The 26,496-nt window shown below is 43.0% G+C and overlaps 1 protein-coding gene and 1 long non-coding RNA gene across 4 annotated transcripts in view; one reads left to right on the top strand and one right to left on the bottom strand.

The window, feature by feature from the left end:
• Positions 1–26,496, top strand: part of LOC125281835 (uncharacterized) — a 358,739-nt gene that overhangs the window by 193,684 nt on the left and 138,559 nt on the right. The window lies entirely within an intron of this gene.
• LOC125281174 (rhox homeobox family member 1-like) lies at positions 5,764–7,434 on the bottom strand. The gene is made up of 3 exons (XM_048213271.2): positions 7,143–7,434; positions 6,650–6,974; positions 5,764–6,030 (listed from the first exon to the last, which is right to left on the bottom strand). The coding sequence occupies exons 1-3, from the start codon at positions 7,222–7,224 to the stop codon at positions 5,952–5,954; spliced, it is 486 nt and encodes a 161-aa protein (XP_048069228.1). The 5' UTR covers positions 7,225–7,434; the 3' UTR covers positions 5,764–5,951.

Here is a 26,496-nt window from a genome sequence, read left to right on the forward strand (position 1 = left end):
CTGTGAACAAAGACAGTTTTATTTCTACCTTCCCCATCTACATACCTTTTTTCCTTTGTCTTACTGCATCAGCTAGGACTTCCAGTATGATGTTCAATAAGAGTAGTTAGAGAGCTCCCCCCTGCTTTCTTCCGGATCGTAGTAGGGTAAAAGCCTCTAATTTCTCACCACTACGTATGTTAATAACTGTAGGTTTTTCATAGATGTCCTTTATCATGTTGAGGAGCTGCCCTTACATTCCTAGTTTGCTGAGAGGTTTTTTGGTTTTTTTGAAGATTTTATTTGTTTGAGAGAGAGAGAGAGAGAGAGGGCACACACACAAGCAGGGGGAGAGACAGGTAGAGGGAGAGGGAGAAGCAGGCTCCCCGCGGGGCAGAGAACCTGATGCGGGCCGATCCCACGGATCACCTGAGCCAAAGGCAGATGCTTAGCCCCCTGAATCCCCCAGGAGCCCCTTGCTGAGCGTTTTTAGCATGAGTTGGTGTTGGATTTTGTCAAGTGCTTTTTCTGCATCTGATGATATGATCATGTCATTCTTTAGAGTGTTGATGTGATGGAGTATATTAATTGACTTTTTGAATGTGAACTAGCCTTGCATACCTGAGATAAATCCTAGTTGGTCATAGTATATACTTCTTTTCATACATTCTTGGATTTGATCTGCTAATATTTGGTTGAGGATTTTTGCATTTTTTCATGAGAGTAATTGGTCTTTGGTTTTCCTTTCTTACAATGTATTGTCTGGTTTTAGTACCAGGGTAATGCTGACCTCATAGAACAAGTTAGGAAGCATTCCCTTGGTTCTATTTTCTAGACCAGATTATAGAGAATTCGTATCATTTCTTCCTGAAACATTTGGTAGAATTCCCCCGGTGAACCCATTTGTGCCTGGTGCTTTCTGTTTTGGAAGGTTATTAATTATTGATTCAATTTAAAATAGATATAGGCCTATTCATATAGTCTATTTCTCTTTTATGAGTATTGTTAGATTGTGTTTTTCAAAGAATTGGGCCATTGTTTCTAAGTTATCAAATTTGTGGCCAGAGTTGTTCATAATATGCTTTTATTATCCTTTTAATGTCAGCAGAATCAGAAGTGATGTCCCCCTCTCATTTCTGATGGTAGCAATTTGTGTCTTCTCTCTTTTTATCTTGGTTAGCCTGAACAGATACTTATCACTTTTATCAGTATTTTCACATAACCAACTTTTGGATTCATTGATTTTCTCTATTGTTTTCTTGTTTTCAATTTCACTGATTTGTGCTCTGATTTTTATATCTTTTCTTCTGCTTACTTGGATTTAACTTGCTCTTCTTTCTCTAGGTTCCTACGGTGGAAACTGAGATTATTAATTTTGGATTTTTCTTCTTTTCTAATATATGCATTCATTGTGACGAATGTCTCTCCATGCACTGATTTCCTTTGCATCCTCAAATTTTGACAAGTTGTGTTTTCATTTCCATTTAGTTCAAAATGTTTTTTTTTTTAATTCTCTTGAGGTTTATTCTTTGATCCATGTGTTATCTAGAAGTGTGTTTTATGGCCCAGGATATAGTCTATCTTAGTGAATGTTCCATGTGAGCTTGAGAAGGATAAGCATTCTGCTGTTGTTGAAGTATTCTATAAATGTCATTTAGATCTGGTTTATGGATGGTGCTCTTAGTTCAATTATATTTGATTCTACTGGTTTTCTACCTGCTGTCTTTGTCAGTTTGTAACAGAGGGGATGTTGAAGTCCTCAAGTACAATAATGGATTTGTCTATTTCTCCCTGCGGTTCTGTCAGGTTTTGACTCATGTATTTTGACACTGTGTTGTTAAGCATGTACACATTAAGGATTGGTGCCTTCTGGAAAATTGAGTCTTTTGCTGTTATGTAATGCCCCTCTTTATCCCTGATAATTTTCCTTGTTCCGAAGTGTGCTTTGTCTGAGATAGTGCAGCTTTGTTTTGCTCGGTGTTGGCATGATATATCTTTCTCAATGTCTTTACCTTTAAGCTATCTGTGTCTTTGTATTTATTTATTTGAAGATTTATTTATTTATTTGAGAGAGAGAGAGCACAATCGGGAGGGGCAGGGAGGAAGGAGAGAGAATCTCAAGTGAACTCCATGCTGAGTGTGGAGCCTGATGCAGGGCTCGATCTCACAACTCTGAGATCACCCCCCGAGCCGAAACCAAGAGTTGGATGCTTAACCATCACTCAAGCACCCCTGTGTCTTTTATTTATTTATTTATTTATTTATTTATTTATTTATTTATTTAAGATTTCATTGGTTTATTTGAGAGAGAGAGAGCACACAAGCAGGGGGAGTGGCAGGCAGAGGGAGGGGGACAAGCAGGCTCCCCACCAAGCCGGGAGCCCAACGAGGGGTTTGATCCCAGGACCCTAAGATCACGCTTAAGTGACTGAGCTACCCAGGTGCCCTGTGTCTTTATATTTAAAGTAGGTTTCTGGGGTGCCTGGCTGGCTCAGTCAGAGGAGGGTGTGACTCTTGATCTCAGGGTTGTGAGTTCAAGCCCCATGTTCGGTGTAGAAATTACTTAAAATCTTTGAAAAATAAAAAAATTAAAAACAAAGTAGGTTTCTTTAGGTGACATGTAGTTGGCTCTTGTTTATTTTTTTATCCAGACTTACTGTCTCTTTTAATTGGCATATTTAGACTATTCACATTTAAAATTATTCTTGATATATTTTGATTAATATCTACCATTTTTATGATCATTTTCTATTCTTTGTTATTGTTCTTGGTTTCTATTTTGTCTTCCACTCTTTTTCTGCCTTCTCTGGTTTTAATTGAACTTTTTATTATGATTCAATTTTCTCTCCTCTCTTAACATCTCAGTAACACTTAGAAATTTTTTTTAGTGGTTGCCCTAGAATTTGCAATATACATTTACAACAAATAAGTCCACTTTCAAGAAACACTAGATCATTTCACTGGTAGCACAAGTACCTTATGTGGAGTGTGGCCAGTTCCTTTCTCCTATCTTGTATAACTGTGCTGTCATTCCCTTCACTTATCCATATGCTATAATTACTGAATACATTTTTGCTATTATTCTTTTGAACAAACCATTATCTGTTAGATCAACTAAGAATATTATAAATAGGGGAGACTGGGTGGCTTAGTTGGTCAAGCATCTGCCTTTGACTCAGATCATGATCCTGGGGTCTTGGGGTCGAGCCCAGCCTCAGGCTCCCAGGAGCCTGCTTCTCCCTCTGCCTCTGCCACTCCCCCCTGCTTGTGCTCACTCTCTCTCAAATAAATAAATAAAATCTTAAAAAAAAAAAAAAAAACAACCACAGGGGCACCCGGGTGACTCAGTCAGTTAAGCGTCTGCCTTCAGCTCAGGTCATGATCCTAGGGTCCTGGAATCGAGTCCCGCATCATGCTCCTTGCTCATTGGGGAGCCTGCTTCTCCCTCTGCCTGCTGCTCCCCCGGCTTGTGCTCTCTGTCTCACTCTCTCCCTCTGTCAAATAAATAAATCTTTAAAAAACAAAAAAGAAAAAAAGAAAAACAACCCCACAACATACAACTCTTTATGCCACTGAGATATTAAACTCCAGTGGGAGAACCTATTTTTTTATTAGTAAAATATTTTAAGAAAGTTACCACTGCAGCCTCTTCTTCGGTTTACCCTTAGAGAGCATCTACTACGTGCTAAGCTTTTGACTGTAATTCCTGCCTTGTCTCTCTCCTCCCACCTTTAATATTCTTTAATGGTTTTTCCAGCTCTTGAATGTGGGTCTAGCTGATGAACTGCACCAGTATCTTCTGCTGCCGCTAAGCCTGGTAACAAGATGAAGAAATGTCGGTATCTTGACAGCAGACCATCAGTGTCCAGCTGCCTCTGCCCCCGACAATCTAGAGGCAGTGTTGTCCTGGTTGTGGGGGAAGCTGAACGTGATAAAAGCTTCCGGAGTCTAAAGTAAATATTCAATAGGAGCAGGTTGGATTTTAAAACAGGTTTCCCTCAAAGATATCTAAGGGGTTATTCATCTTCGGAAAACCTCTTGAGAGTTACAAAGATGACCTGACAAGGAAGTCCTGGGCATTGTGGCTTCTTCCTAGAACATAAGAGTTGCTGACGCCCCGGATACTGCCTTGATATTTTAGCCTGTAGAGTTAAGGAAAATTTAGACAAACTGGGTCTGAATTCACTAAAACTCAAGACTGCCAGATCTGTATCCCATTTCCGCGACTACACTCACATGCATACCATGGGACAAAGCTAATAACTCATCCTGGATTTTGGTTTTCACCAATACTCTCTTAAGATAACTTATGATTTTCTCTGGTCTCAAATGGTAGTCTTTTGACCTACAAATTAGACATTACTGCCTGAACAAGTGAAAAACTATTTCAAAGTAACACAGGTAAGAATCTGGCCTAAATTGAAAGCCTCGCCACCAACACCAAATTCCATAAAACCCATCTCTTCAAAATAGTACCATCGAAAAACATATCCTTAGAAATTCCTTGAGAATATTCACTCATGAAGTTCGATTTGTGCCATATCTGCAAGGTATGTTTGTATGCAATTCTTCTCTAACCTTTTCACTCTTCTTAACTCAGTGAAACTTTTTTCAAGATTGTTATTTCCCAGGTTTTAGCATAAAAATTGTTCTCATTTGCTTCAATTTTTAGACAAATGTCCAGTTTCCTCCAACCTCCACTATAATGTATTTTAAGCAATGTTTTCAGGCTAACACATGAAAGTATTTCAGAAAATTAAAAGGTAGGGCTGCCACTGTCTACAGTGCTTTACTACAGACTAAAGCAACAACAGGAGAACCAGGCACTTGGACTTGAAATTTATCTCCCTGGGGGGCACCTGGGTGGCTCAGTCAGTTGAGTCTATTGGTTGAATCTTGGTCATGATCTCAGGGTTGTGAGATGGAGCTGGTGTTGGGCTCCCAACTCAGTGGGGATTCTGCTTGAGATTCTCTCTCACTCTCCCCCGTCTACCCCTCCCCCTGTTCATGCGCTCTCTCAAATAAATAAAGTCTTTATGGGGCACCTGGGTGGCTTGGTTGGTTGGGCATCTACCGTCAGCTCGGGTCATGATCCTAGGGTCCCAGGATTCCTGGATCAAGCCCCGATTTGGGCTCCCCGCTCAGCGAGGAGTCTGGTTCTCCCTCTGACCTTCCCCGCTCTTGTGCTTTCTCTCTCTCAAAAGAATAAATAAAATCTTTTAAAAATTAATTCTTTTAAAAAACAAGAAATAAAAGCTATCTCCCTGCATCAGTCTCGGTGTAAATGAACAGACATTACTCATATAGTGTGTTCTCTGTGTGGGAATAATTCCCTTACCCCAAGGCCTGAATATTTATAAATCCACTTTTTTTGTGGATTTAGCTAAGAACTTATGCCTGGTTTTAAATATTTAAAATAACAGTACAGGGGCACCCGGGTGGCATGGGACTTCAGCTCTGGTCATGATCTCAGCATCCTGGGATCAAGCCCCCGCCCCCCATCAGGCTCTGGCACTCAGTGGGAAGTCTGCTTCTCCCTTTCCCTCTGCCCCTCCCCCTGCTCTCTCTCTCAAATGAATAAAATCTTTAAAAAAATAAAAATTAAAAATAACAATATAGTCTAATCCTCTCTTAGCCTAGGTCTTCTTGTGTTAATGTGCATACTTCCCAGATTTGACCCAGCCCCAACATGACTCCACCCAGAATTGCTCCCTGAATGATACTCGTTAGAAAGAGCTGAACTTTATTTATATTTAATTTTGTGCAGGAAACAAGACAAGCAGTTTAATTCTCTTTTATTTTATTGTTTTCCTTTAACGGTAATGGGCAACTTCCATAAAGTGGGATTTACTTATCCCATTTTCCACTCACCAAAGCCCTAAAATTCAAAACTTACTACCCAAACATGGAAAAGGCAACCAAAACAACTTGAGAATGTCTAGAACAAAAGCTTTTAACTCCTGAAGCAGGTTTTAGAATGGCTGCCCAGCCGAATCGCTTTTTTCAGGTTTACGGACTTCCATCACATCTATGGGTATGGAAAGCTTCTTTCTGAGGGAAGAAAATTGCAAATATTTAGTATCTGGAGTTGTGGATGAAATGATATACAATGTACATTTCATGCTTGTTTTTAAATTTATATTTCCCCCCAACTCCCCAGCACACATTTCTTTAATACCCAAGTCCGGGCTTGCTTTAGGGACAATCTTCCTTTGTGTACACAATTTAAGGGTACCTTGAAAAACTTCAGAATTCAAGATTAACAATTTTAATGTAGTATTTAAAAGTCAAGACTAATGCACAAAAAATTCCGGGACCACCAAATTATCAGAATGTTAAATAAAGGCAAGATCCACCCCTTCACTCGCACAACCGCGCCTCATTTTGCACCCTGATGTCACTCCTGATCCTGATCGCGATCGTGATCCAATAGAATGTTATTTACAAAAACAGGAGCCCGACCCGAGAGTTTCCTGACGATTCGTTTATATACTGCATGAAAATATTTACCTTGATGCCCACGGGGGCATCGTCCCCACCTTGGAAAGAGCTCGAGGCCCCCTAGGTAGCTTTGGCTTTGGAGGCGGGGAGAGAGACCTGGGAGAGAGCCCAGGGCGTCCCCGAGGGTCCTAGAGATGGGGGGGGGGGGGCGCCAGAGCAAGCCACTCACCGCCCGAACACGTAGGGGTATTGAGTGCGTTGGAAAACGCTCTCCAGCTCCTTCAGTTCTAGCCGGGGGAACGCGCTGCGGTGGAGGCGTTGCTGCCGCTCCTGGGGCTGCGGCCCCTCGGCGGCCGCCTGGGCCTCGTCCTGCTGCTGCTGCTGCGGGGGCTCTTGCCCGCAGCCGCCGCCCGTGTGGTTCTCGTCGTCCACGGGGCCCGCTGCTCCCGCGCCACCGTGGCTTTCTTCTCCTGTCGCGGCTTCCTGCTCAGGTTCGGGCCAGAGCTCCTTCTCGACGTCTCCTCCCGTTACGGAGACCACCGCAGGCTTCGTATCTGGAAAAGAAAAGAGAGATCAGGGCGCTGGAGCCCAGGGCGCGTGGGACGGCGACCTGAGAGCGGCGACATCTGCCGCGCCACTGCGGCGTCCCGTCCACTCGCCTCCCCCGGGGAAAGGCCGTTTCGTAGACTTCGCCAAACCCGCGTCCCGGTTCGCGCACTCACCCAACGGTTCTCCTCCAAGTTCATCGACTTCCAGGCTGCGGCAAGCGGTGCCCTCTTGGCTGCTCTCGGGCGGAGGCTCCATGTCCAGAACGCCTCCACAGACTCGCGCGGCGGCCCGCGGAGACTCCGGGGTCCGGGCCTGTCTCTGTGCGGGGTGCGGTTTACTACGCCTCTACCTCAGCTTCAACGTCCGCGCGCTCTTAGACGCCGTCGATCCCCGTTACTTCCAACGGCCAGGTGTGTGGTGGGCGGGACTTGTCGGGGCGAGCACGAGGCCGGGGCGTGGCCACGAAGTAGGCGGAGCGTTTGCCGGAAGGGTGCTACCGCCAGGGGGCGCGCGCGGGGGGGGCGACAACTCCCGACTCCCGCGGGGCACTGCCTTGGCGTGGGGGTTGGTGGGTGGTGCCAGCCAGCCGGGGGCGGGGAAGGGGTGGGGAAGGAAACTTCCCACAGCTCTCCCGAGCCCTGGGAGACGCGTTGGGAGAACGTCTCGCCGCCTGCCCTCGCTGCACGCGGGTCGGTGCAGGGTTCTCGCCCTAAGCTCCTCCAGGGCGAGGGACGCAGAGGTAGGGCTGGAGAAGTTGCGGGGGGGGCTTCGTGGCAGCCCCAGCACTGAAGCGACGGTATCCCCGTCGCCGTGTGGGCTCTGAGCACGACTCTCCCCTCCGGCAAGTCAGTGACCAATGGATGGGACTCTGGTTGGGTTCCGTTCGCACCCAGAGTCCACGAACCGGGCTAGTGACCGGACGAAACGATTAGCTAGAGGGCTGCTTGCTCTGGGTTTTTGCCATACGCGCGGAAAGTGGAGCCCATCAAGCTCTCCTGGGCGCTCCGGAGCGGCAGCTTGAGGTTGGGTTTTACAGAGCACTGTGGGTGCTCGGATGCACGCTCTAAGAAACCCAAACCTCCCTCTTGCGATAGGAACAAATACCCCAGATTTGTATTAAGGAATTCACATCAAGAGTAGAAATGGAGAAACCTGTCCACTGTTTTGAGCATCCAAGAATGCTTGCGCTGCACGTGCTGGACGCGACTGTGGGGCTTACACCCTCTGCCTGCTGAGCTCCGCTTCCGCGCCCCCGCTGCAGGTCCTCTGCAAAAGCGCACGTGTTTCTGGGCTGGGCAGGTGCTGGGGACTTGGGTTAGTTCCCACTTTTTTTTTTTTTTTAAGATTTTATTTATTTATTTGACAGAGAGAGACAGCCAGCGAGAGAGCGAACACAAGCAGGGGGAGTGGGAGAGGAAGAAGCAGCCTCCCAGCAGAGCAGGGAGCCCCAGGCGGTGCTGTGCTCGATCCCAGGACCCTAGGATCATCACCTGAGCCAAAGGCAGATACTTAACGGACTGAGCCACCCAGGTGCCCCATGTTCCCACTTTTTTATTCTCCTCCACTTTCTCCTGTTTCTCCTCCTCCTCTTCGTCTTCCTCCATCTCCCTTTGTCTAGAACTGTCTTCCAGAGCTCTAGCTCTCCACTGATAAATATCAAATAAAGAAGAGCCAGGGCAGATTGAGGGCTCTGTTTCTCCCTTAAAGTGATGTTTTGCATAGTGTCCAATACCGCTAAATGACAGCCGCTGTGCACCCTGCTACTTCCCTCTGACTACAGTTAGGAAAAAAAATATATGTATATACCCAGTGCCCAATAACTTGTTGAACCTGGTGCGAGGAAAAGCTAACTTATACTCTGGTGAAAGATCAGCAATCACGTAATGATCCGTATCCGAAAGACATCAGCATCCTAGTCCCTCAAGGAACAGATTAACTATTCAGTGCTGTCCTTTGGGATGGTAAGCTCCAGAGTCATCACTTCTTATAAACACCTTCCATTCATACAATCCAATTTTTAAGAAGTCCAATTATTTTGATGGTTTTCAATTTTACCCGTTTCTCAAGGATGGGTGAAGAATTCATAGAATTTCGAGAATGATAAAAGTCATGTTTTTAACTGTGTCCCTATGATTTCTTTTTACTTTTTAAAAAAAGATTTCATTTATTTATTTGTCAGAAAGAGAGAATGAGAGAGAGCAGAGGGAGTGGCAGGCAGAGGCAGAGGGAGAAGCAGGCTCCCTGCCAAGCAAGGAGCCCAATGTGGGACTCGAGCCCGGGGCCCTGGGATCATGACCAGAGCCGAAGGCAGACGCTTAACGACTGAGCCACCCAGGTACCCCACAATTCTTATTTTTTTAAATATTCAGTGAATAATGTAGATAATGACAGTTACACGGAGAGATTTAAATAGAATTAACGATATAAAAGCAGAATAAATATTTGAAGCCAAAAGGCTAAAAACATATTTTTCTTACGTATTAGTCTTAATCAGAACCACAATGAGGGGCACCTGGGTGGCTCAGTCGTTAAGCGTCTGCCTTCAGCTCAGGGCATGGTACCGGGGTCCTGGGATCGAGCTCCTCATCCAGCTCCCCGCTCCGCTGGGAGCCTGCTTCTCCCTCTCCCACTCCCCCTGCTTGTGTTCCCTCTCTCGCTGGCTGTCTCTCTCTCTCTGTCAAATAAATAAATAAAATCTTAAAAAAAATAAAAACCACAACGAGATACTGTTTCACACCCAGGAGGATGACTATTATCCACAAAATAGAAAATAAGAGGTGTTGGTAAGGATGTGGAGAAGTTGGAACCCTGTGCATTACTGGTGGGGATGTAAATGGTGTAGTCACTGTGGAAAATGGTATGGCAGTTCCTCAAACACTTAGTCAGAATTACCATATGATCCAGCAATTCCACTTCTGGGTATACAACCCAAAGAACTGAGAGCAGGGACTTGAACAGATATCTGTATACACCTGTTCAGAGCAGCATTATTCACAATAGCTGAAAGATGGAAACAACCCAAATGTCCGCTGATGGATGAATGGGTAAATAAAATGTGGTATATACATACAATAAAATATTATTCAGCCTTAAAAAGGAATGAAATTCTGACACATGCTACAACATGGATGAACCTTGAAGGAATCAAGCTAAGTGAAATAAACCAGACACGAAAAGACAAATATTGAATGATTCCATTTATCTGTGATACCTGGAGTAGTTCAATTTGTAGAAACAGAAATTAGGGGCGCCTGGGTGGCTCAGTCGGTTGGGCGTCTGCCTTCGTCTCGGGTCATGACCCCAGAGTCCCGGGATCAAGCCCCGCATCGGGCTCCTTGCTCAGTGGGGAGTTTGCTTCTCCCTCTGCCCCCCCACTTGCTTGTGCTCGCTCTCTCTCTCACTCTTCAAATAAATAAAATCTTTAAAAAGGAAGGAAGGAAGGAAGGAAGGAAGGAAGGAAGGAAGGAAGGAAGGAAGAAAGAAAGGGAAAGTAGAATGGTAAGGGCACCTGTTGGTTCAGTCGGTGGGGCATGGAACTCTTGATCTTGGGGTTGTGAGTTCAAGCCCCATGTTGGATGTAGAGATTACTTAAAATCTTCAAAAGAAAGAAAGAAAGAGAAAATAGAACGGTAGTTTCCCAGGGTCTGGGAGAAGTGGTACTGGGGAGCTATTGTTTAATGGGTATGGAGTCTCAGTTTGGGAAGATGAAAAAGTTCTGGAGATGGATGGTGGTGATGGTTGGACAACAATGTGAATGCACTTCATGTCGCCAAACTGCACCCATAAAAATGGTTAAGATGGGGGCGCCTGGGTGGCACAGCAGTTAAACGTCTGCCTTCAGCTCAGGGCGTGATCCCGGCGTTGTGGGATCGATCCCCACATCAGGCTCTTCCACTATGAGCCTGTTTCTTCCTCTCCCACTCCCCCTGCTTGTGTTCCCTCTCTCGCTGGCTGTCTCTATCTCTGTCGAATAAATAAATAAAAAATCTTTTAAAAAAATGGTTAAGATGGTAAATTTGCTTTATCTGTATTTTATGACAAAATAATAATAGTCTTATTTCTTTTAAAAAACATTTTATTTATTTATTTATTTATTTATTTATTTATTTGAGAGAGAAAGTGCACAAGCCAGGGAAGGGGCAGAGGGAGAGGGAGAAGCAGACTCCCCGCTGACCGGGGAGCCTGATGCAGGGCTCAGTCCCAGGACCCTGGGATCATGACCTGAGCTGAAGGCAGACGCTTAACCGACTGAGCCACCCAGGAACCCCTATTAGTCTTAAATCTTGTTGGAATAATGATTCTGTACTGTGGATATTGGAGAGATATCTAGAATAAATAGTTGAAATTAGGAGCTTAAATGTCGGTTCTTGTAGACTTCAAATTCCTTTTTTTCTCGTGGTGGATTAATGAGTCAATAGCGCAGATGCATGATGGTACCTAGGTAACTAACTACCTAAAGAATATTAGTAGAAGGAGTTGAAGCCTTGAATTGGAAACTATTTCCTTCTTACTCTAGCTTTGTGTTTCTTGTTTTTCTTTTCTTTTCTTTTTTTTAAGATTTTATTTATTTATTTGACAGAGAGAGAGACAGCCAGTGAGAGAAGGAACACAGGCAGGGGGACTGGGAGAGGAACAAGCAGGCTCCCAGTGGAGCAGGGAGCCCGATGCGGGGCTCGATCCCAGGACTCCGGGACCACACCCTGAGCCGATGGCAGACGCTTAACGACTGAGCCACCCAGACGCCCCTGTATTTCTTGTTTTTCTAACTTTATATTTCATGTTGAAAGAACTCATAAATCTGAAATGAATAGTGGTTCATAGGTAACTAGTTTACAGGAGATATCTGGAAATAGCTAGTAATGCTCGCTGTCAGGAAGCTAAAAAAGCCATTCTTCTCAAATGTAAACTCTTATTTTCTTTTGGAATAACGAGTTAGTACCATAGATATGTAGGGGGACCTAGATGATTAGTTAACAATAGATAACTAGTGGTAACTAGAATAACTGGTCCAAGCTACAATCATTTCCTGTCTAAAAACCACAATCATTTCATGTCTAAATTCTTTTTTTAAAGTAGGCTCCACACCCAAGGTGGGGCTTGAACTCACGACCCCAGGATCAAGAGTCCGAAGCTCCACCAACTGAGCCAGCCAGGTGCCCCTCATGTCTAAATTCTTTTTTTTTTAATTCCTTGTTCTAAAAATGAGTTAATTGGGGGCACCTGGCTGGCTCAGTCGGAAGAGCATGGGACTCTTGATCTCAGGGTCGTGAGTTTGAGCCCCATGTTGGCTGTAGAGATTTCTAAAAAAAAAATAATAATAAACTTGAAAAACAATAAAAATGAGTTAATTGTGTAGCATCCAGTGGGATTCTAGGTAAACCAGAAGAAATGAGTTGTGAATATTCAGATTTCTGGGGCGGCGAAAGAAAACTTTATGACCACAAGATGGCAGTAGGATACACAAGATTTATTTGGGTGAGGCTTTGACAGTTTTGTGGGAGGTCAGGGCTTGTGTCTGGAGGCTAAGGCTTGTGGTTGCCACCATTTGGAAGGGGGCTGTGGGGGGGAAGGCAAGTTAACTCCTGGGAGAGAAGGGAATCGGCCGAGAGGGCCTCGCGAGTCTAGGCGATGTTATTTAGCAGCATGTTGGAGAGCGCCTGGGTCAAAATCACCAAAGGGCAGCAGTGGCTTGTGGTCTTTATGGCCCAGGGTTTATTTTATCTGTATGTTAGGCTCAATTTCATGGAGTATGTAAAGCAGCCGGGCTATAAATGGCTAAAAATGTGGTTATGGGGGGGGGGTGCCTGGTTGGCTTAGTGAGTAGAGCGAGCGACTCTTGATATGAGGGTAGTGAGTTTGAGTCCCACGTTGGGTGTAGAGTTTATTTAAAAATATATGTGGTCATGGTTATTTCAGATACTTTTAAAGCAATTGGATGTATAAAAATTTGAGTTTGGCTCCAGCAGGCTTTCAGGGTAATGGGTCTCAGCCTGAGGTAAAGAAATAAGACAACCTCGGGGTCAATAGACTGAGGTTATTTTTGGCTCATTCGTATAACCTACTCAAAGTCATCAAGCCAGAAAAAAACATCATCTTCTGAACCCAAATTCGTATTTCCTGTTGGAATAAAATATTAGCACTGGAGATAAGTAGTAATGCTTAAGCAATTACTTTACTAGAGTTAACTAGAAGTGACTCAGAAAATTGGCAAATCCAGAAAATTGAAAAATCACTCTTCTCAACACTAGCTTCTTATCTCCTTTGAAGAATGAGTTAATACAAGAGATAGTTAATGGTATCTAAGTAACAAGGTAAGCAGAGATATAAGGTGATCATGACGTTAGACCAGGAAATGGAAAAGAAATGATCTTCACGTGTAAATTCTTCTCCGTTGTCGAATTAGTGAATTAGTCCAATACGGAATTAACCATACCTAGGTACCTATTTTATCAGAGGTATCTAGACGTAACAAGATGCACTGGTATATTGATGGTGTTGAAAGAAAACATTCTTCTCACTTCTAAATTTTCATATCTTTTTAGAATGTGGAAGTAGTACTATAATCAGCTAGATTTATTGTGTTTGGTTTATGTAGAGAATTATATACTATCTGAATGATGAGGTGAAGGCAGGGAGCTGAAAAACAGATACTTCTCAATTTTTTTCTCATTGAAGTGTAATAGTAATATAATTAGTGGTAATTGGGTAGCTGTTTAAAGACAACTGGGGAAACAACCAGAAAAGTAACTGAAATCCGGATGCTGAAAAGCAGGTTCTTCTGAAGTGCAACTTATTTCTTCTTGAAATAAGATATTGGAAAGGTAGGTAAATAGTAAATAAGTCACGAAGGCATGGAATGGTAGATAAAACTTAACTAGAGATAACTAGATATAACTGGAAAACTTCCTGAAGCTCAAATGCTGAAAAACACATACATCTTATCTCTCAAATCTTTTTTTAAAGGCAGAATTAGTTATTGCTAGTAATAATTAGTGGTATATAACTACATCGTGTAAACTATGGCTATCTAGAGATAAGAATAATTAGTTAAGGGGCGCCTGGGTGGCTCAGTCGGTAAGCAGTTGACTCTTGATTTCAGCTCAGATCATGATCTCAGGGTCTTGGGACTGAGCCCCACATCAGGCTCCCTGATCAGCAGGGAGTCTGCTTGTGGATTCTCTCTCTCTACCCCTGCCCCCCGCTCTTGCTCTCTCTCTCTCTTAATAAATAAATAAACAAAATCTTTAAAGAAAAGAATAACTAGTTAAATCTGTGGATATGAAAAACACAACCGTACCAACTACAAATTCTCATCTCTTCCTGGAAAAATGAATTACTTCTGCAGATTCTCATTGTACTTTTGTAAATACTTAATTAGAGACAACCAGAGATAATAAGAATAACTAGTTGAAGGCAGGAAGCTAAAAATCAAGTTCTTTGCAACTCTAAATTTACATGTTAGTGCCCTATATATCTGGTGGTACCTTAATCTTTTGTAACCTCGGGATAAATGATGATATTCGAATAATGAGTCAAAACCAGGACACTGAAGAAAAGTGGTTGAATCCAAGAATTTGATAAGAATTCTTCTCAACACTACCTTCTTATCTAGACTGTGAATCATGAGTTAGTACTACAGATCAGTACTTATACCCAGGAAACTAGTTAATTGGAGAGAGATATGTAAATGAAGCCAACGAGTGAAAACACATTCTTGTTATAACTGACTTCTTTCTCGTTAGCATAATCAGTTAGTTCTATATAACTAGTTGTACCTAGGAACTACCAAACTGGAGACAACTAAAGATAACTAGCGCAGAAGCTAGAAAACACATCCTTTACAACAATTTTAAATCCCTACTTCTTAAAAAAAAAAAAAAGAATGTGTACTCTAGATCAAATAGCTATAGTGGTACCTAGGTGGGTGATAAAGTTAACGGGAAATTACCAGAGGATATTTAAAACCAGAAATTGGAGGCACCCGGCTGGTTCAGTGGGTAGAGCATATGATTCTTGATCTCAGGGTCATGCATTGGAGCCCCACGTTGAGGGCAGAGTGTACTTAAAAAAATTAAAATAAATAAATAAAATAAGACCTTGAACATTCATGAGTCACCACTCTAAGCTCTTCTCCTTTGGTATAAGAATGAGTTAGTACTATAGGCAGCTTGTGTACTTATTTTACCAGTTAATTAGAGGTAATTGGATATGATTAGAAAAAGTATTTGAAGCCCGAGAGCTGAAAAACACAGCCTTGTAATACTTTGTTCTAATTCTTTGCTGGAACACTGCCTCAGAACTACAGAGCCTAGAAGCGAGACTATAGAGGTAGCATCCAAAAAACTAGCTCTCTATGGGTAACTGGAGGTAACTAGAATGACTAGAGTAAGCCAGAAAAAAAAAAAGCACTCTTCTCAACTCTAATCATATTTCTTGTTGGCATAATGCGTTAGTACTTTGACAACTCATGACACCTGGGGGATGAGTAAACTACGGTTGTGATAATTAAAATAATTAGTTGAATCCAGCAAGTTGAAAACATGTTCTACTCACCTCTTCTTATTTCTCTTTGGGATAATGAGTTACCTCTACAGATAACCAGGTGATCAAAGGAACTAGTTAACTAGAAATAAGTGGAGATAAGTAGAAAAACTGGTAGAAGCCAATAACCTAAAAAACATTTTATTCAAATTTAAATTCCTATTACCAGTGGAAAAATGAGTGACTAGTATGCTCATCTAGTGGCACCTAGGTCATTAGTTAAATGGAGCTAAGTAAAAATTTATAACCAGAATAAATATTTGGGACCAGGAAGTGAATCAAGACATTATTCTCAAATCCAACGTCTATTTCTTTTGATAATATTGAGTTAGTATTATTGAGAATAGTAGAAACTATTTACTAAGAGGTAGCTAGATATGCTGAGAAGAATAATTGAAGTAGGAAGTTGAAAAACCATTCGTATCACTAGCATGTATTAATTCTTACTATTTTATTTTTTTAAAGAGTTATTTATTTGAGAGAGAGAGAGAACACGAGCCAGGGAGAGGGGCAGAGGGAGAAGCAGAATCCCTGCTGAGCAGGGAGCCCAATGTGGGCCTCGATCCCGGGACTCCAGGATCATGATCTGAGCTGAAGGCAGACAACGCCTGAGCCGCCCAGGTGCCCCTAATTCTGACTATTTTTTGTAAAGATTGATTGATTGATTTGAGAGAGAGAGAGCATGAGCAGGAGGGGCAGAGAGAGGGAGAGTCCCAAGCAGACTCCACAACAAGCAGAGAGCCCACTGGGGCTAGATCTCACCACCCCAAGACCATGACTGAGCAGAAACCAAGAGTCAGGGGCCCCTGGGTGGCTCAGCTGGTTAAGTGTCTGCCTTTGGCTTGGGTCATGGTCCTGGAGTCCCAGGATCAAGTCCCACATCGGGCACCCTGCTCAGCAGGGAGCCTGCTTCTCCCTCTGCCCTTCACCCTGCTCATGTTCTCTCTCGCTCTCTCTCTCTCTCTCAAATAAGTGAATAAATAAAGTGTTTAAAAAAAACAAGAAACCAAGAGTCAGTTGCTCAACCGACTACACCACCCAAGCACCCCAATTCTTACTATTTTATTTATATTTATTTATCCATCAGGTCATTTATTCTTGCTATTACTTATTTATTCTTGCCATTATTTCTTTATTTAGCACTATAAATAGCTATTGTAGCTCGGTAACTAGTTTACTAGGGATAGCTAAAGATACCAGGAAATTTGTTTGAAAAACCATTTCTCACAATCCTGATTCTTATCTCTTATGGTCCTAGATTTAGTGGTACAGATTACCTAGCATTGGGCAACTAGTTAAACTAGAATAACTACAGATGAATAGTTGAAGCTAGAATGTAGAAACCGCAGTACACTCAGCCAAAAATTCTTATTTACCATTGAAATAATACATCAGTTCCTTAATTTTCTAAGACCGGTTAGGGAAAAAGTCTAAGGTAGCTGAATTCTTCAGCCCTCTATTGCAAAAAATTTCTTTACTTCACCATCAAGCTATTCAGCAAGCCATAAGGTTAAAAAGAAATAAAAACCAAGAAGCAAGGATCTAGCTATGAAGCCAAAATAACTCTCTGGAAGACCAGTCTGGCAAGAGGGCAATAAGCACAGTTCGTATGAAACATTACAAAATGCCTTAAGAAGCACATAAAGTTAGAGGCTCCTGGGGGACTCACTCGGTGAAGCATCTGCCTTCAGCTCAGGTCATGATCCCAGGGTTGTAGGATCGAGTCTTGCATCGGGCTCCCTGCTCAGTGGGGAGCCTGCTTCTCCCTCTGCCTGCTGCTCCCTCTGCTTGTGCTCTCTCTCTCTCTCTCTGACAAATAAATAAATGAAATCTTAAAAAAAAAAAAAGGAGTACATAAAGTTAGGTTTGGAACTAAATGCAAATATGAATTGTGCTATGTCTGAGTATGTACTAACCCAGAAAAGAGAGGTGGAATGAGTTATAAAGGGCAGTTTATTTATTTTTTAAAAAGATTTTATTTATTTATTTTTGTGAGAGAGAGAGTGAGAACGAGTGGGGGAGAGGGGCAGAGGGAGAAGCAAACTCCCTGCTGAGCAGGGAGCCTGATGTGGGGCTCAATCCCAGGACCCTGGGATCATGACCTGGGCCGAAGGCAGATGCTTTGCCGACTGAGCCACCCAGGAGCCCCAAAGGGCAGTGTGTTAAAAAATTCTGGTTCAAGGTTGCCTGGGTGGCTTAGTCAGTGAAGCGTCTGATTCTTGAATTTGGCTCAGGTCATGATCTCAGGGTTGTGAGATGGAGCCCATATCTGACTCTAGGCTCAGTGGGGAGTCTGCTTGAACGTCTCTCTCTCCCCCTCTCCCTCTGCCCCTACCCCTGAGTGCAAGCTTCCCCCCCTTCTCTCTCTCTCTCTCTCAAATAAATAAATAAATCTTAAAAAAAATTTTAACATTCTGGTTCAGCATGGGAAATGTTAAGGTTTCTTTCATTTCAGCACAATACAGTTTTCATTAAAATTGTCCTTACTCAATGAAAGTAGGACCAGATAAAGGACTAGCTGGGTGATAGGGCAGTAGCCAACGAAAGTCACCTTGAAATGAAAACTGGATCACTCAGGAAAAGGGACAGGGCTTCTGTGACTTTCTCCTGAGCCTACACATCTATCTAGATGCTATATTCGGCTCAAAATCGATGGGCTCCGTTATTGATATATATCAGGTGACCCACGAAGCACGCTTGGTATTAAAAGTAGCAATATAAGTGAACCTGTGAAAACAAAGTCCATGAAAGCGGAAGCTCAAAATGTCCTGCTCCTTCTAATCGGCCAGAGTAAAACCATGTCTCCAGGAGAATGAGGCAGAAATTAAAAATGGAAGGAATGTGATTCATATGGAGGCAATGGAATGTGGTCTTGAGAGAAAAGAATAAAACAATTCATAGCACAATTTTAATAAGACTTCCACCTTCCCATTCTGGTTGTAAAGAGTACTCCTAGAGGATTCTAACACAGTTTTTTTTTTTTAATTAGAAATTAGAAAAAATTCTAACACAGATAGTTTTATTTATTTATTTATTTTTTGAGAGAGAGAGAGAGAGAGCATGTTCACATATGCACAAGTGGGGAAGGGCAGATGGAGAAGGGCAAGCGGACTCCAAGCTGAGCAGGGAGCCAGATGTGGGGCTTGATCCCAGGACCTAGAGATCATGACCTGAGCCCAAGTCAGACGCTTCACTGACTGAGCCACCCAGGTGCCGCCTCAACAGAGAAAGTTTTGATTCGATACCTTGAAATGTGGTGTTGCTCGAAGATTGAAGGGACTGTAAGTTTAACCCTAGACCCCCGCTGCTTAAGTAAGACTTGGAAGGAAGAAATAAATATTGAGTATTTGACTTTTAGAGTCTGGAGTATGTTACAGTAATTAATATTCTCTTTGTGTTCCATTTCTAAAGCTTATAATTTATTCAATTTATATTATCTCAGAATATGTACAAAAATGTCTTAAGCAGTAGGACCGAGTGAAAATATAAACCACATTCTTATACCTTCTTTATGGAAAGAGTGAGAAAACAGTGCTTTTAAGCTTCGGCAAGTTTACACTTTGTGTATTCCGCCAAAGGCCAGGGAAAACCATTTGATTTCCATATCTTGAGCAGCCAGGGTTACTCCATTGTAACGTAATCTTCCCAAATGCTGCCAAGAACATAGGTACCTTAGAACAACCAGGAAGATCATACCACATGGTGCATTTTTTTACACCTGGACAAAAAGAGAGCATTTTAACTTCTTTCTCTGAAATCCTACCTTCTCTCCTTTCCTGATGACTCCTCGGCATAGCTTTATTTCTTCTCCACTCCACTGCACTGAATGAATCCAGCTTTGCTGTGAGTAAGCTGGCCTGAAAGTTATTCAGAACAGCCCTTCTCCGATCCAAGCAACCCTCTGGCTCCAGCAGGAAAGATTATAATGAGGGCAACGTCACCCAAATGATCCCTGGTGTGCACGGTGGGTACAGTGGCAGGTCGGGGATGTTAGTCAATTTAGGAGAGGATAAATTCTCTCAAAGCACCATAGCACCCAGCAGCCTGGGGCGCCTGGGGGGCTCAGTTGGTGAAGTGTCCGCCTTTGGCTCAGGTGATGATCCCAGGGTCCCGGGATCGAGTCCCGCATGGGGCTCCCTGCTCAGCGGGGAGTCTACTTCTCCCTCTGCCTCTGCCCCCCCCCCCCCGCTTGTGCGCACGCGCGTGCTCTCTCTCTCTGACAAGTAAATAAATAAAATCTTTTTTTAAAACCCACCATAACCCTATTAAGTGTTCATTTCTCTTCCTATTCTTTGTATTGTGTCAGTCTGTTTTTTTTTTTAAGAGTTTTTATTTATTTATTCAACAGAGAGACAGCCAGTGAGAGAGGGAACACAAGCAGGGGGAGTGGGAGAGGAAGGAGCAGGCTCCCAGCAGAGGAGCCTGATGTGGGGCTCAATCCCACAACGCCGGGATCACGCCCTGAGCCAAAGGCAGACGCCCAACCGCTGTGCCACCCAGGCGTCCCCTCAGTCTGTTCTTCTTTTTCAAGGTTTTATTTATTTATTTGACAGAGAGAGCGCGCACAAGCAGGAGCAGTGGCAGAGGCAGAGGGAGAAGCGGACTCCCCACTGAGCAGGGAGCTGGACTCGGGCTGATCCCCAGACCCTGAGATCACAACCCGTGCCAAACGCAGACACTTAACGACTGAGCCTCCCAGGCGCCCCTGTCTCAGTCGGTTCTGGAACTTTCCTTCTGTAGAATATTACTTTGAAGTTGCCAAAACACCGGCTTCCTATTATACTACCTAAAATGTAGGCTATCCCCCACACCGGACTCCAGTACTTCATGGCAGGGCTCCTTGGCTCAAACTCTCTTAAATTGCCCCCGTCCCCCAAGATGTAATATCGCAGAGGCTCTATACACACCTGTTCATTTATCCAGTGTCACCGCAGCATGGCAGTTTAGAGCAGGGACTTGACATCAGGCAGACATGAGGTGAAGGTTGAGCTCTGCCACTTGTAGGCACAGGGACTCGGTCAAATCACTTACCCTCTCTAACACTCAGTTTTGTCATCTGTAGGCTGGGAATAATTACAGTAACATAGATAAGACGTTTAAAGAACAAGACATGTTGTCCTGTCCTCACTTCTCTGTCCCAGGATGAGATGTAACATGGGCCAAATCATAATTCCTACCAAAATAAGCTACATACAGAAAGCTTATAAGATTATCTTAAGCTATTTTGTCCAGGTATCAGCTTTAAAATGGAAGCTGACTATAATTTAAAAACCAGGATTAATGATATCTAGTACCTTCAAGATCTGCCACATGCCACATGGATTAGGTATTTTATTTATTTCAACTACTCAAAATCATAGATTTAGAATACATGACCAGGGAAGTGAAAAGCTTGAGTACACGAAGAATAATTCTGTTACAACTGCGGTGCTGTAGGGGGCACTGTGTGATTTGGTTTCACAACACACACCTTTAAAACAGGAATCCTGGGGCACCTGGCTGCCTAAGTCCAAAGAGCATACAACTCTTGATCTCCAGGTTGGGAGCTTGAGCCCCACGTTGGGTGTAGAATTAAAAAAATATATATATGAGTACTGGCATGTTCTAAAATAATTTATTTCTGCCAAGATCTGGGTTTCAAGATACTATTTCTTGTTAAGGAATCAGAGTTCCTTGGTAAAATGGCTGATCTTAGGTCTGGAGCAGGAAAAGTAAAAGAGCTGCTCAGGAAATCTTTGCTCCAGAAAACAAGTACATGCTCAAAGACCAATAAGGCCACGCCAGAAGGGATCACGTGTAGTTTAAAGGAACTTTTATTAGCAAATGTGGGAGGCAACTTGACCATCAAAGAGAATAATCAAAATAAAGAATCAAAAATAATGGGGGCACCTGGGTGGCTCAGTCGGTTAAGCCTCCAACTCTTGATTTTGGCTCAGGTCATGATCTCCGGGTCGTAAGATGGAGCCCGGTGTTGGACTCCATGCTGAACATGCAGTTTGCTTGAGACTCTCTTTCCCTCTCCCTCTGCCCCTTCTCTCACTTGCACTCTCTCTCTCAATAAATAAATAAAAATTTAAAGTCTTAAAAAAAGAATAAAAAATAATGAAAATATAATCCACTGGCTTATAAAACACACGAGTCCATAATTAGAGAGAAAGGGAAAGACAAGACTGAGGGTCAGAAGGAAGAAGAGAGAGAGGTGAGAGGGCCAGGGATAAAAAAGAAAGATTTCTTTTTAAAAGAATACCAGCTCAGCAGCGCCTGGTTTGCTGTCATTTGAGCATCCAACTCTTGGTTTGGCTCAGGTCGTGATCTCAAGGTTGTGAGATCCAGCCCCACATCGGGCTCTGTGCTCAGTGCAGAGTCTGCTTGAGATTCTCTCTCCCTCTCCCTCTGCCCCTCCTTTATTTGAGAGACAGAGAGAGAGAGAGTGAGTGGTGGGGAGGGGCAGAGGGAGAGGGAGAGGGAGAAGCAGACTCCCTGCCGAGCAGGAAGCCTGATGCGGGGCTCAGTCCCAGGACCCAGAGATCACGACCAGAGCCGAAGGCAGATGCTTGCCCACCTGAGCCACCCAGGTGACCCATAAATAAATAAATCTTAAAATAATAATGAAAAAATAAAAGAATACCAGCTCAGATGGTGACTGCACTTATCATGGTGAGCACTGCATAATGTATAGAATTGTGGAATCACTATGTTGTACACCTGAAACTAATATAGCATTGTGTGTCAACTATGCTTAATTTCTTTAAAAAATGGATACCCTGGGAAAAAATTACATTATCGTTAATAAATTCTAGCTAGGCATTGTTGACTGTCACAGTCTCTAATCTTCAAAAAATAAAAAATATAAAAATGTAAGAAACTGCCAGCTTAAAAAGGAGGAAAACAACATTAACATTTATGAAGTAGTCTTGTCAAAACAAACTTTTCTAAAATTTTATTTATTTATTTGACACAGAGAGAGAGCACAGATGCAGGGGGAACAGCAGAGGGAGAGGGAGAGGGAGAAGCAGGCTCCCCGCTGAGCGAGGAGCCCTATGTGGGGCTTGATCCCAGGACCCTGGATCATGACCTGAGCCTAAGGCAGACGCTCAACCAATGGGGCCACCCAGGAGCCCTTCCTGTCAAAATTTTTAACCTGAACTGATTCAGTTATGTTGATAGATCTACCCTGCAGTTGATGGGAAATACAGGAAATATGGGAACAAATTTAATGACACCATAATAAAACAGAGTAATCCAGGAGGTGGGACAATCTACAAGACAACTTTTTTTTTTAAGATTTATTTATTCATTTGACAGGGAGAGCAAGAGAGCGCAAGAAGGGGGAGCAGCAGAGGGCAGAGGGAGAAGCAGACTCCACACTGAGCAAGGAGCCCGACACGGGACTCCATCCCAGGACCCCGCGATCATGACCTGAGCCAAAGGCAGACGCCTAACCATCTGAGCCACCCAGGTGCCCCAAAACAACTTTTTAAAAAGCCAATGTCATAAGAAAGGTGGGAAATAGATGTATCATAGATTAAAAGAACCTGAAGAGATGTAATATCTAAATACAACATAAATGTAATGCATGACCTACTTATTCTAAAAAGAGCTATAAAAGACATTTGGGACAATTGGGGAAATTTGAATATAGATTAGGTGTATGATGCTATTATGACATTATTAATTGTTTTAGATGCAGCAATAGCATTGTGGTTATGAAGGAACATTTCCTTTTTAAAGGAGATGTCTGATGGAAATATTTAGAGTTACAATTGTCATGACAATTAACTTATTTTCACAAGGTTTAGGAGACAGAGAGACAGAAAACAAATACGACATTTAATTAAAAAAATATATATAGGTGAAGGATGTGCCAGGGTCATAATCCTAGTATTCCTTCATTTTTCCTGAGTATTTTTTTTAAAGATTTTATTTATTCATTTGACAGAGAGAGAGACAGCTAGCGAGAGAGGGAACACAGGCAGGGGGAGTGGGAGAGGAAGAAGCAGGCTCCCAGCTGAGGACCCTGATGCGGGGCTCGATCCCAGGACTCTGGGATCACGCCCTGAGCCGAAGCAGATGCTTAACAACTGAGCCACCCAGGCGCCCCTTTCCTGAGTATTTGAAATGATTTGACAATAAAAATAAATGAGGAAAAGAAAGGATATAAAAATAAGTATTTCCAGACATGGTATACGGTCCCATCATAAAATTCATTTTCAAGAAAATTATATAAAATGTCGCTAATACTTGTAATACATTTAAGGGGATTTCTAAATAAATTTGAGGACTTAGTTAAGCACCAGATTTATGTTCTGCAAATTATAACCCCAACAAAGTTACTCTTGTGCCTGGGGAAGTCGGTAGACTATACTGGTTAAAACAGGTAGAGGCAGGATCACTAAAAAGCTTCTAAGGGTTTGCTCTTGACAGAGAACCCAAGCAAATCCAGCAGAAATATTGCATATAGCTAGTACCTGTCATCTCACATGATTATACCCATCAAATTTCTGGAGGGAAGGATAGAAATGAAAAACATCAGGACTATAAAACCAAAGAGAAACTCACTTCTCCAAAGAGATCCAGTACAACCATTACCTAATCTTACCTTTTCCCGTGCAGGGTTGAGATAGACAGGAAGCATGATAAATACCTTTTATTTCATGCTTAATATTTACTGTGGCTAGTAAAACAAAATACTTATTAGCAAGTGTTCCTCAGCTAAATAATTAGCAAACCTTCTTTTTTTTTTTTTAAGACTGATTTATTTATTTGAGAGACACAGAGAGAGAACAGAGGGAGAGTGAGAGGGAGAAGCAGACTCCCCATGAACAGAGAGGCCCATGCAGGCCTCGAAATCAGGACCTCCGGATCAAGACCTGAGCGGAAGGCAGGCACTTGACTGACATAAGTAATTAGCAAACCTTCCGATAAGCAATAGGTACAAAGCAAACATGGATGCTGAAAGTGGAATGTAGTAGTTACATGTTCATGCTAACATTGAAAATTGCTTATATTTGAGATGTGCAATTTAAAATGGTAAATGATTTTTTTTTAAATCCCAATCAACACCTGGCGGCAAGGCCTGCACTCTATCACAAGGTCTGAAGCATGTCATGAAATGATTAAATATAATGAGAATTTCCTCCGTTAGGCAATTATCACTAGGTTCAATTCAGTCACAAACACAAGGGGCAATAAAATTTAAAGCAAACATCGTTCTGTCTCTATTGAAAATGTTAAGATTCTTCTTTTATGCACCAAAAGATTTACCTACTCAGGTTAGTAGAAAAGTGTCTACATTTCCAGAGCCCCACATCAGGGGTGCTGTATCCCAGGATAAGCAGGTCTGAGAACAAAATTAGAAGTGTGTGTGTGTGTGTGTGTATACACTTGTGCACGCAGTTTGGTTTTGTAAGCCATTTGACTTTGAATGGGTGTGATGTTCAGAACAAGCAATGTGAAATTAACAGTTATGAAAGCACTTTGAAAAGTGAAGTCCTCACACACTTTGGGTACAAAAATTTTATTTAGTGTCGGGGCGCCTGGGTGGCTCAGTCATTAAGCGTCTGCCTTCGGCTCAGGGCGTGATCCCGGAGTTCTGGGATCGAGCCCCACATCAGGCTCCTCCACTGGGAGCCTGCTTCTTCCTCTCCCACTCCCCCTGCCTGTGTTCCCTCTCTCGCTGGCTGTCTCTATCTCTGTCAAATAAATAAATAAAATCTTTAAAAAAAAAAAAAAAGACTACATATGTTAGCGGACTGGAGAGAGAAACTTCCCTCGCTGGCTCTGAGAAAGTAAGCTACAATGATGTGAGATTGCCTATGGTGAGGGCCCCACAGCAAGGAATTTCAGGCAGCTTCTAGAAGCTGAGAGTGGCCTTTGGCAGATAGGCAGCTAACAAATAGGGACGTTAGTCCTAAAACCACAAGGAAATGAATTCTGCCAACAACTCAAATGAGTTTGGGAGTAGATGCTTCCTTAGTCAAGACTCCAGATAAAAACATGGCCTGACTGACACCTTGATGACAGGCTGTGAGACCCTGAATAGGGGACCTAGCAAAGCTATGCCCATACTCCTGACACAAAGAAACTATGATATAATAAATTTCAGTTGGTTTAAGCAGCTACGTTTCTGGTAATTTGCTAACATGGAAATAGAAACTTGTTAACATGGCAATAGAAAACTAACACACACGGGCGCCTGCATGGCTCAGTCGTTAAGCATCTGCCTTCAGCTCAGGGCGTGATCCCAGGGTCTTGGGATCCAGCCCCGCATCGGGCTGCCTGATTCGTTGGAAGCCTGCTTCCTCCTCTCCCACTCGCCCTGCTTGTGTTCCCTCTCTCGCTGGCTGTCTCTCTCTGTCATATAAATAAATAAATAAATAAATAAATAAATAAATAAATAAGATCTTTAAAAAAGAGGAAAGAAAGCTAACACACAAGGTGCAATGGGCTGAGCCAAAGTCTAGCTGTATGGATGTGAAAGGCCTGAATTCCCTGTCATTATCTGGATCAGGGAAGGCAAACAAGTTTCATCCCCTCTTCCTATGCCTGCTAGTGCCACTCTCTGGAGTGTCTTGGGGTAGATGGAATAGTTGACCAGAGATGTCCATGCCCAAATCCCTGTATCCTGTGAATATGTTACGTTATATACCAAAAAAGGACTTGGCAGGGGCGTCTGGGTGGCTCAGTTGGTTAAGGGTCTGACTTCAGCTCAGGTCGTGATCTTGGGGTCCTGGGATGGAGCCCTGTATTGGCCTCTGTGCTCAGCAGGGAGTCTGCTTGAGATTGCCTGTCCCTCTCCCACTGCCCCTTGCCCCTCCACTCCAGCTCGTGCTCTCTCTCAAATAAATAGATAAAATCTTAAAAAAAAAAAAAAAAAGGACTTGGCAGATATAATTAAGGTTATGGACCTTAACATAGGGAGATTATCCTGGGTTAGCTGGGTGGGGCCAATCTAATCACACAAGCATCTTAAAAGCAGAGAGTTTG

Source organism: Ursus arctos, chromosome X, assembly GCF_023065955.2.
Source record: "Ursus arctos isolate Adak ecotype North America chromosome X, UrsArc2.0, whole genome shotgun sequence".
Classification (NCBI taxonomy): domain Eukaryota; kingdom Metazoa; phylum Chordata; class Mammalia; order Carnivora; family Ursidae; genus Ursus; species Ursus arctos.

Excerpts from the sequence above, each read along its gene's own strand:
- LOC125281174 (XM_048213271.2), bottom strand. The coding sequence starts at position 7,224 with ATGGAGCCTCCGCCCGAGAGCAGCCAAGAGGGCACCGCTTGCCGCAGC. Across the intron at positions 6,975-7,142 it reads ACTTGGAGGAGAACCGTTGG|ATACGAAGCCTGCGGTGGTC; the intron begins GTGAGTGCGCGA and ends TTTCTTTTCCAG. Across the intron at positions 6,031-6,649 it reads TACCCCTACGTGTTCGGGCG|AAAGAAGCTTTCCATACCCA; the intron begins GTGAGTGGCTTG and ends TTCTTCCCTCAG.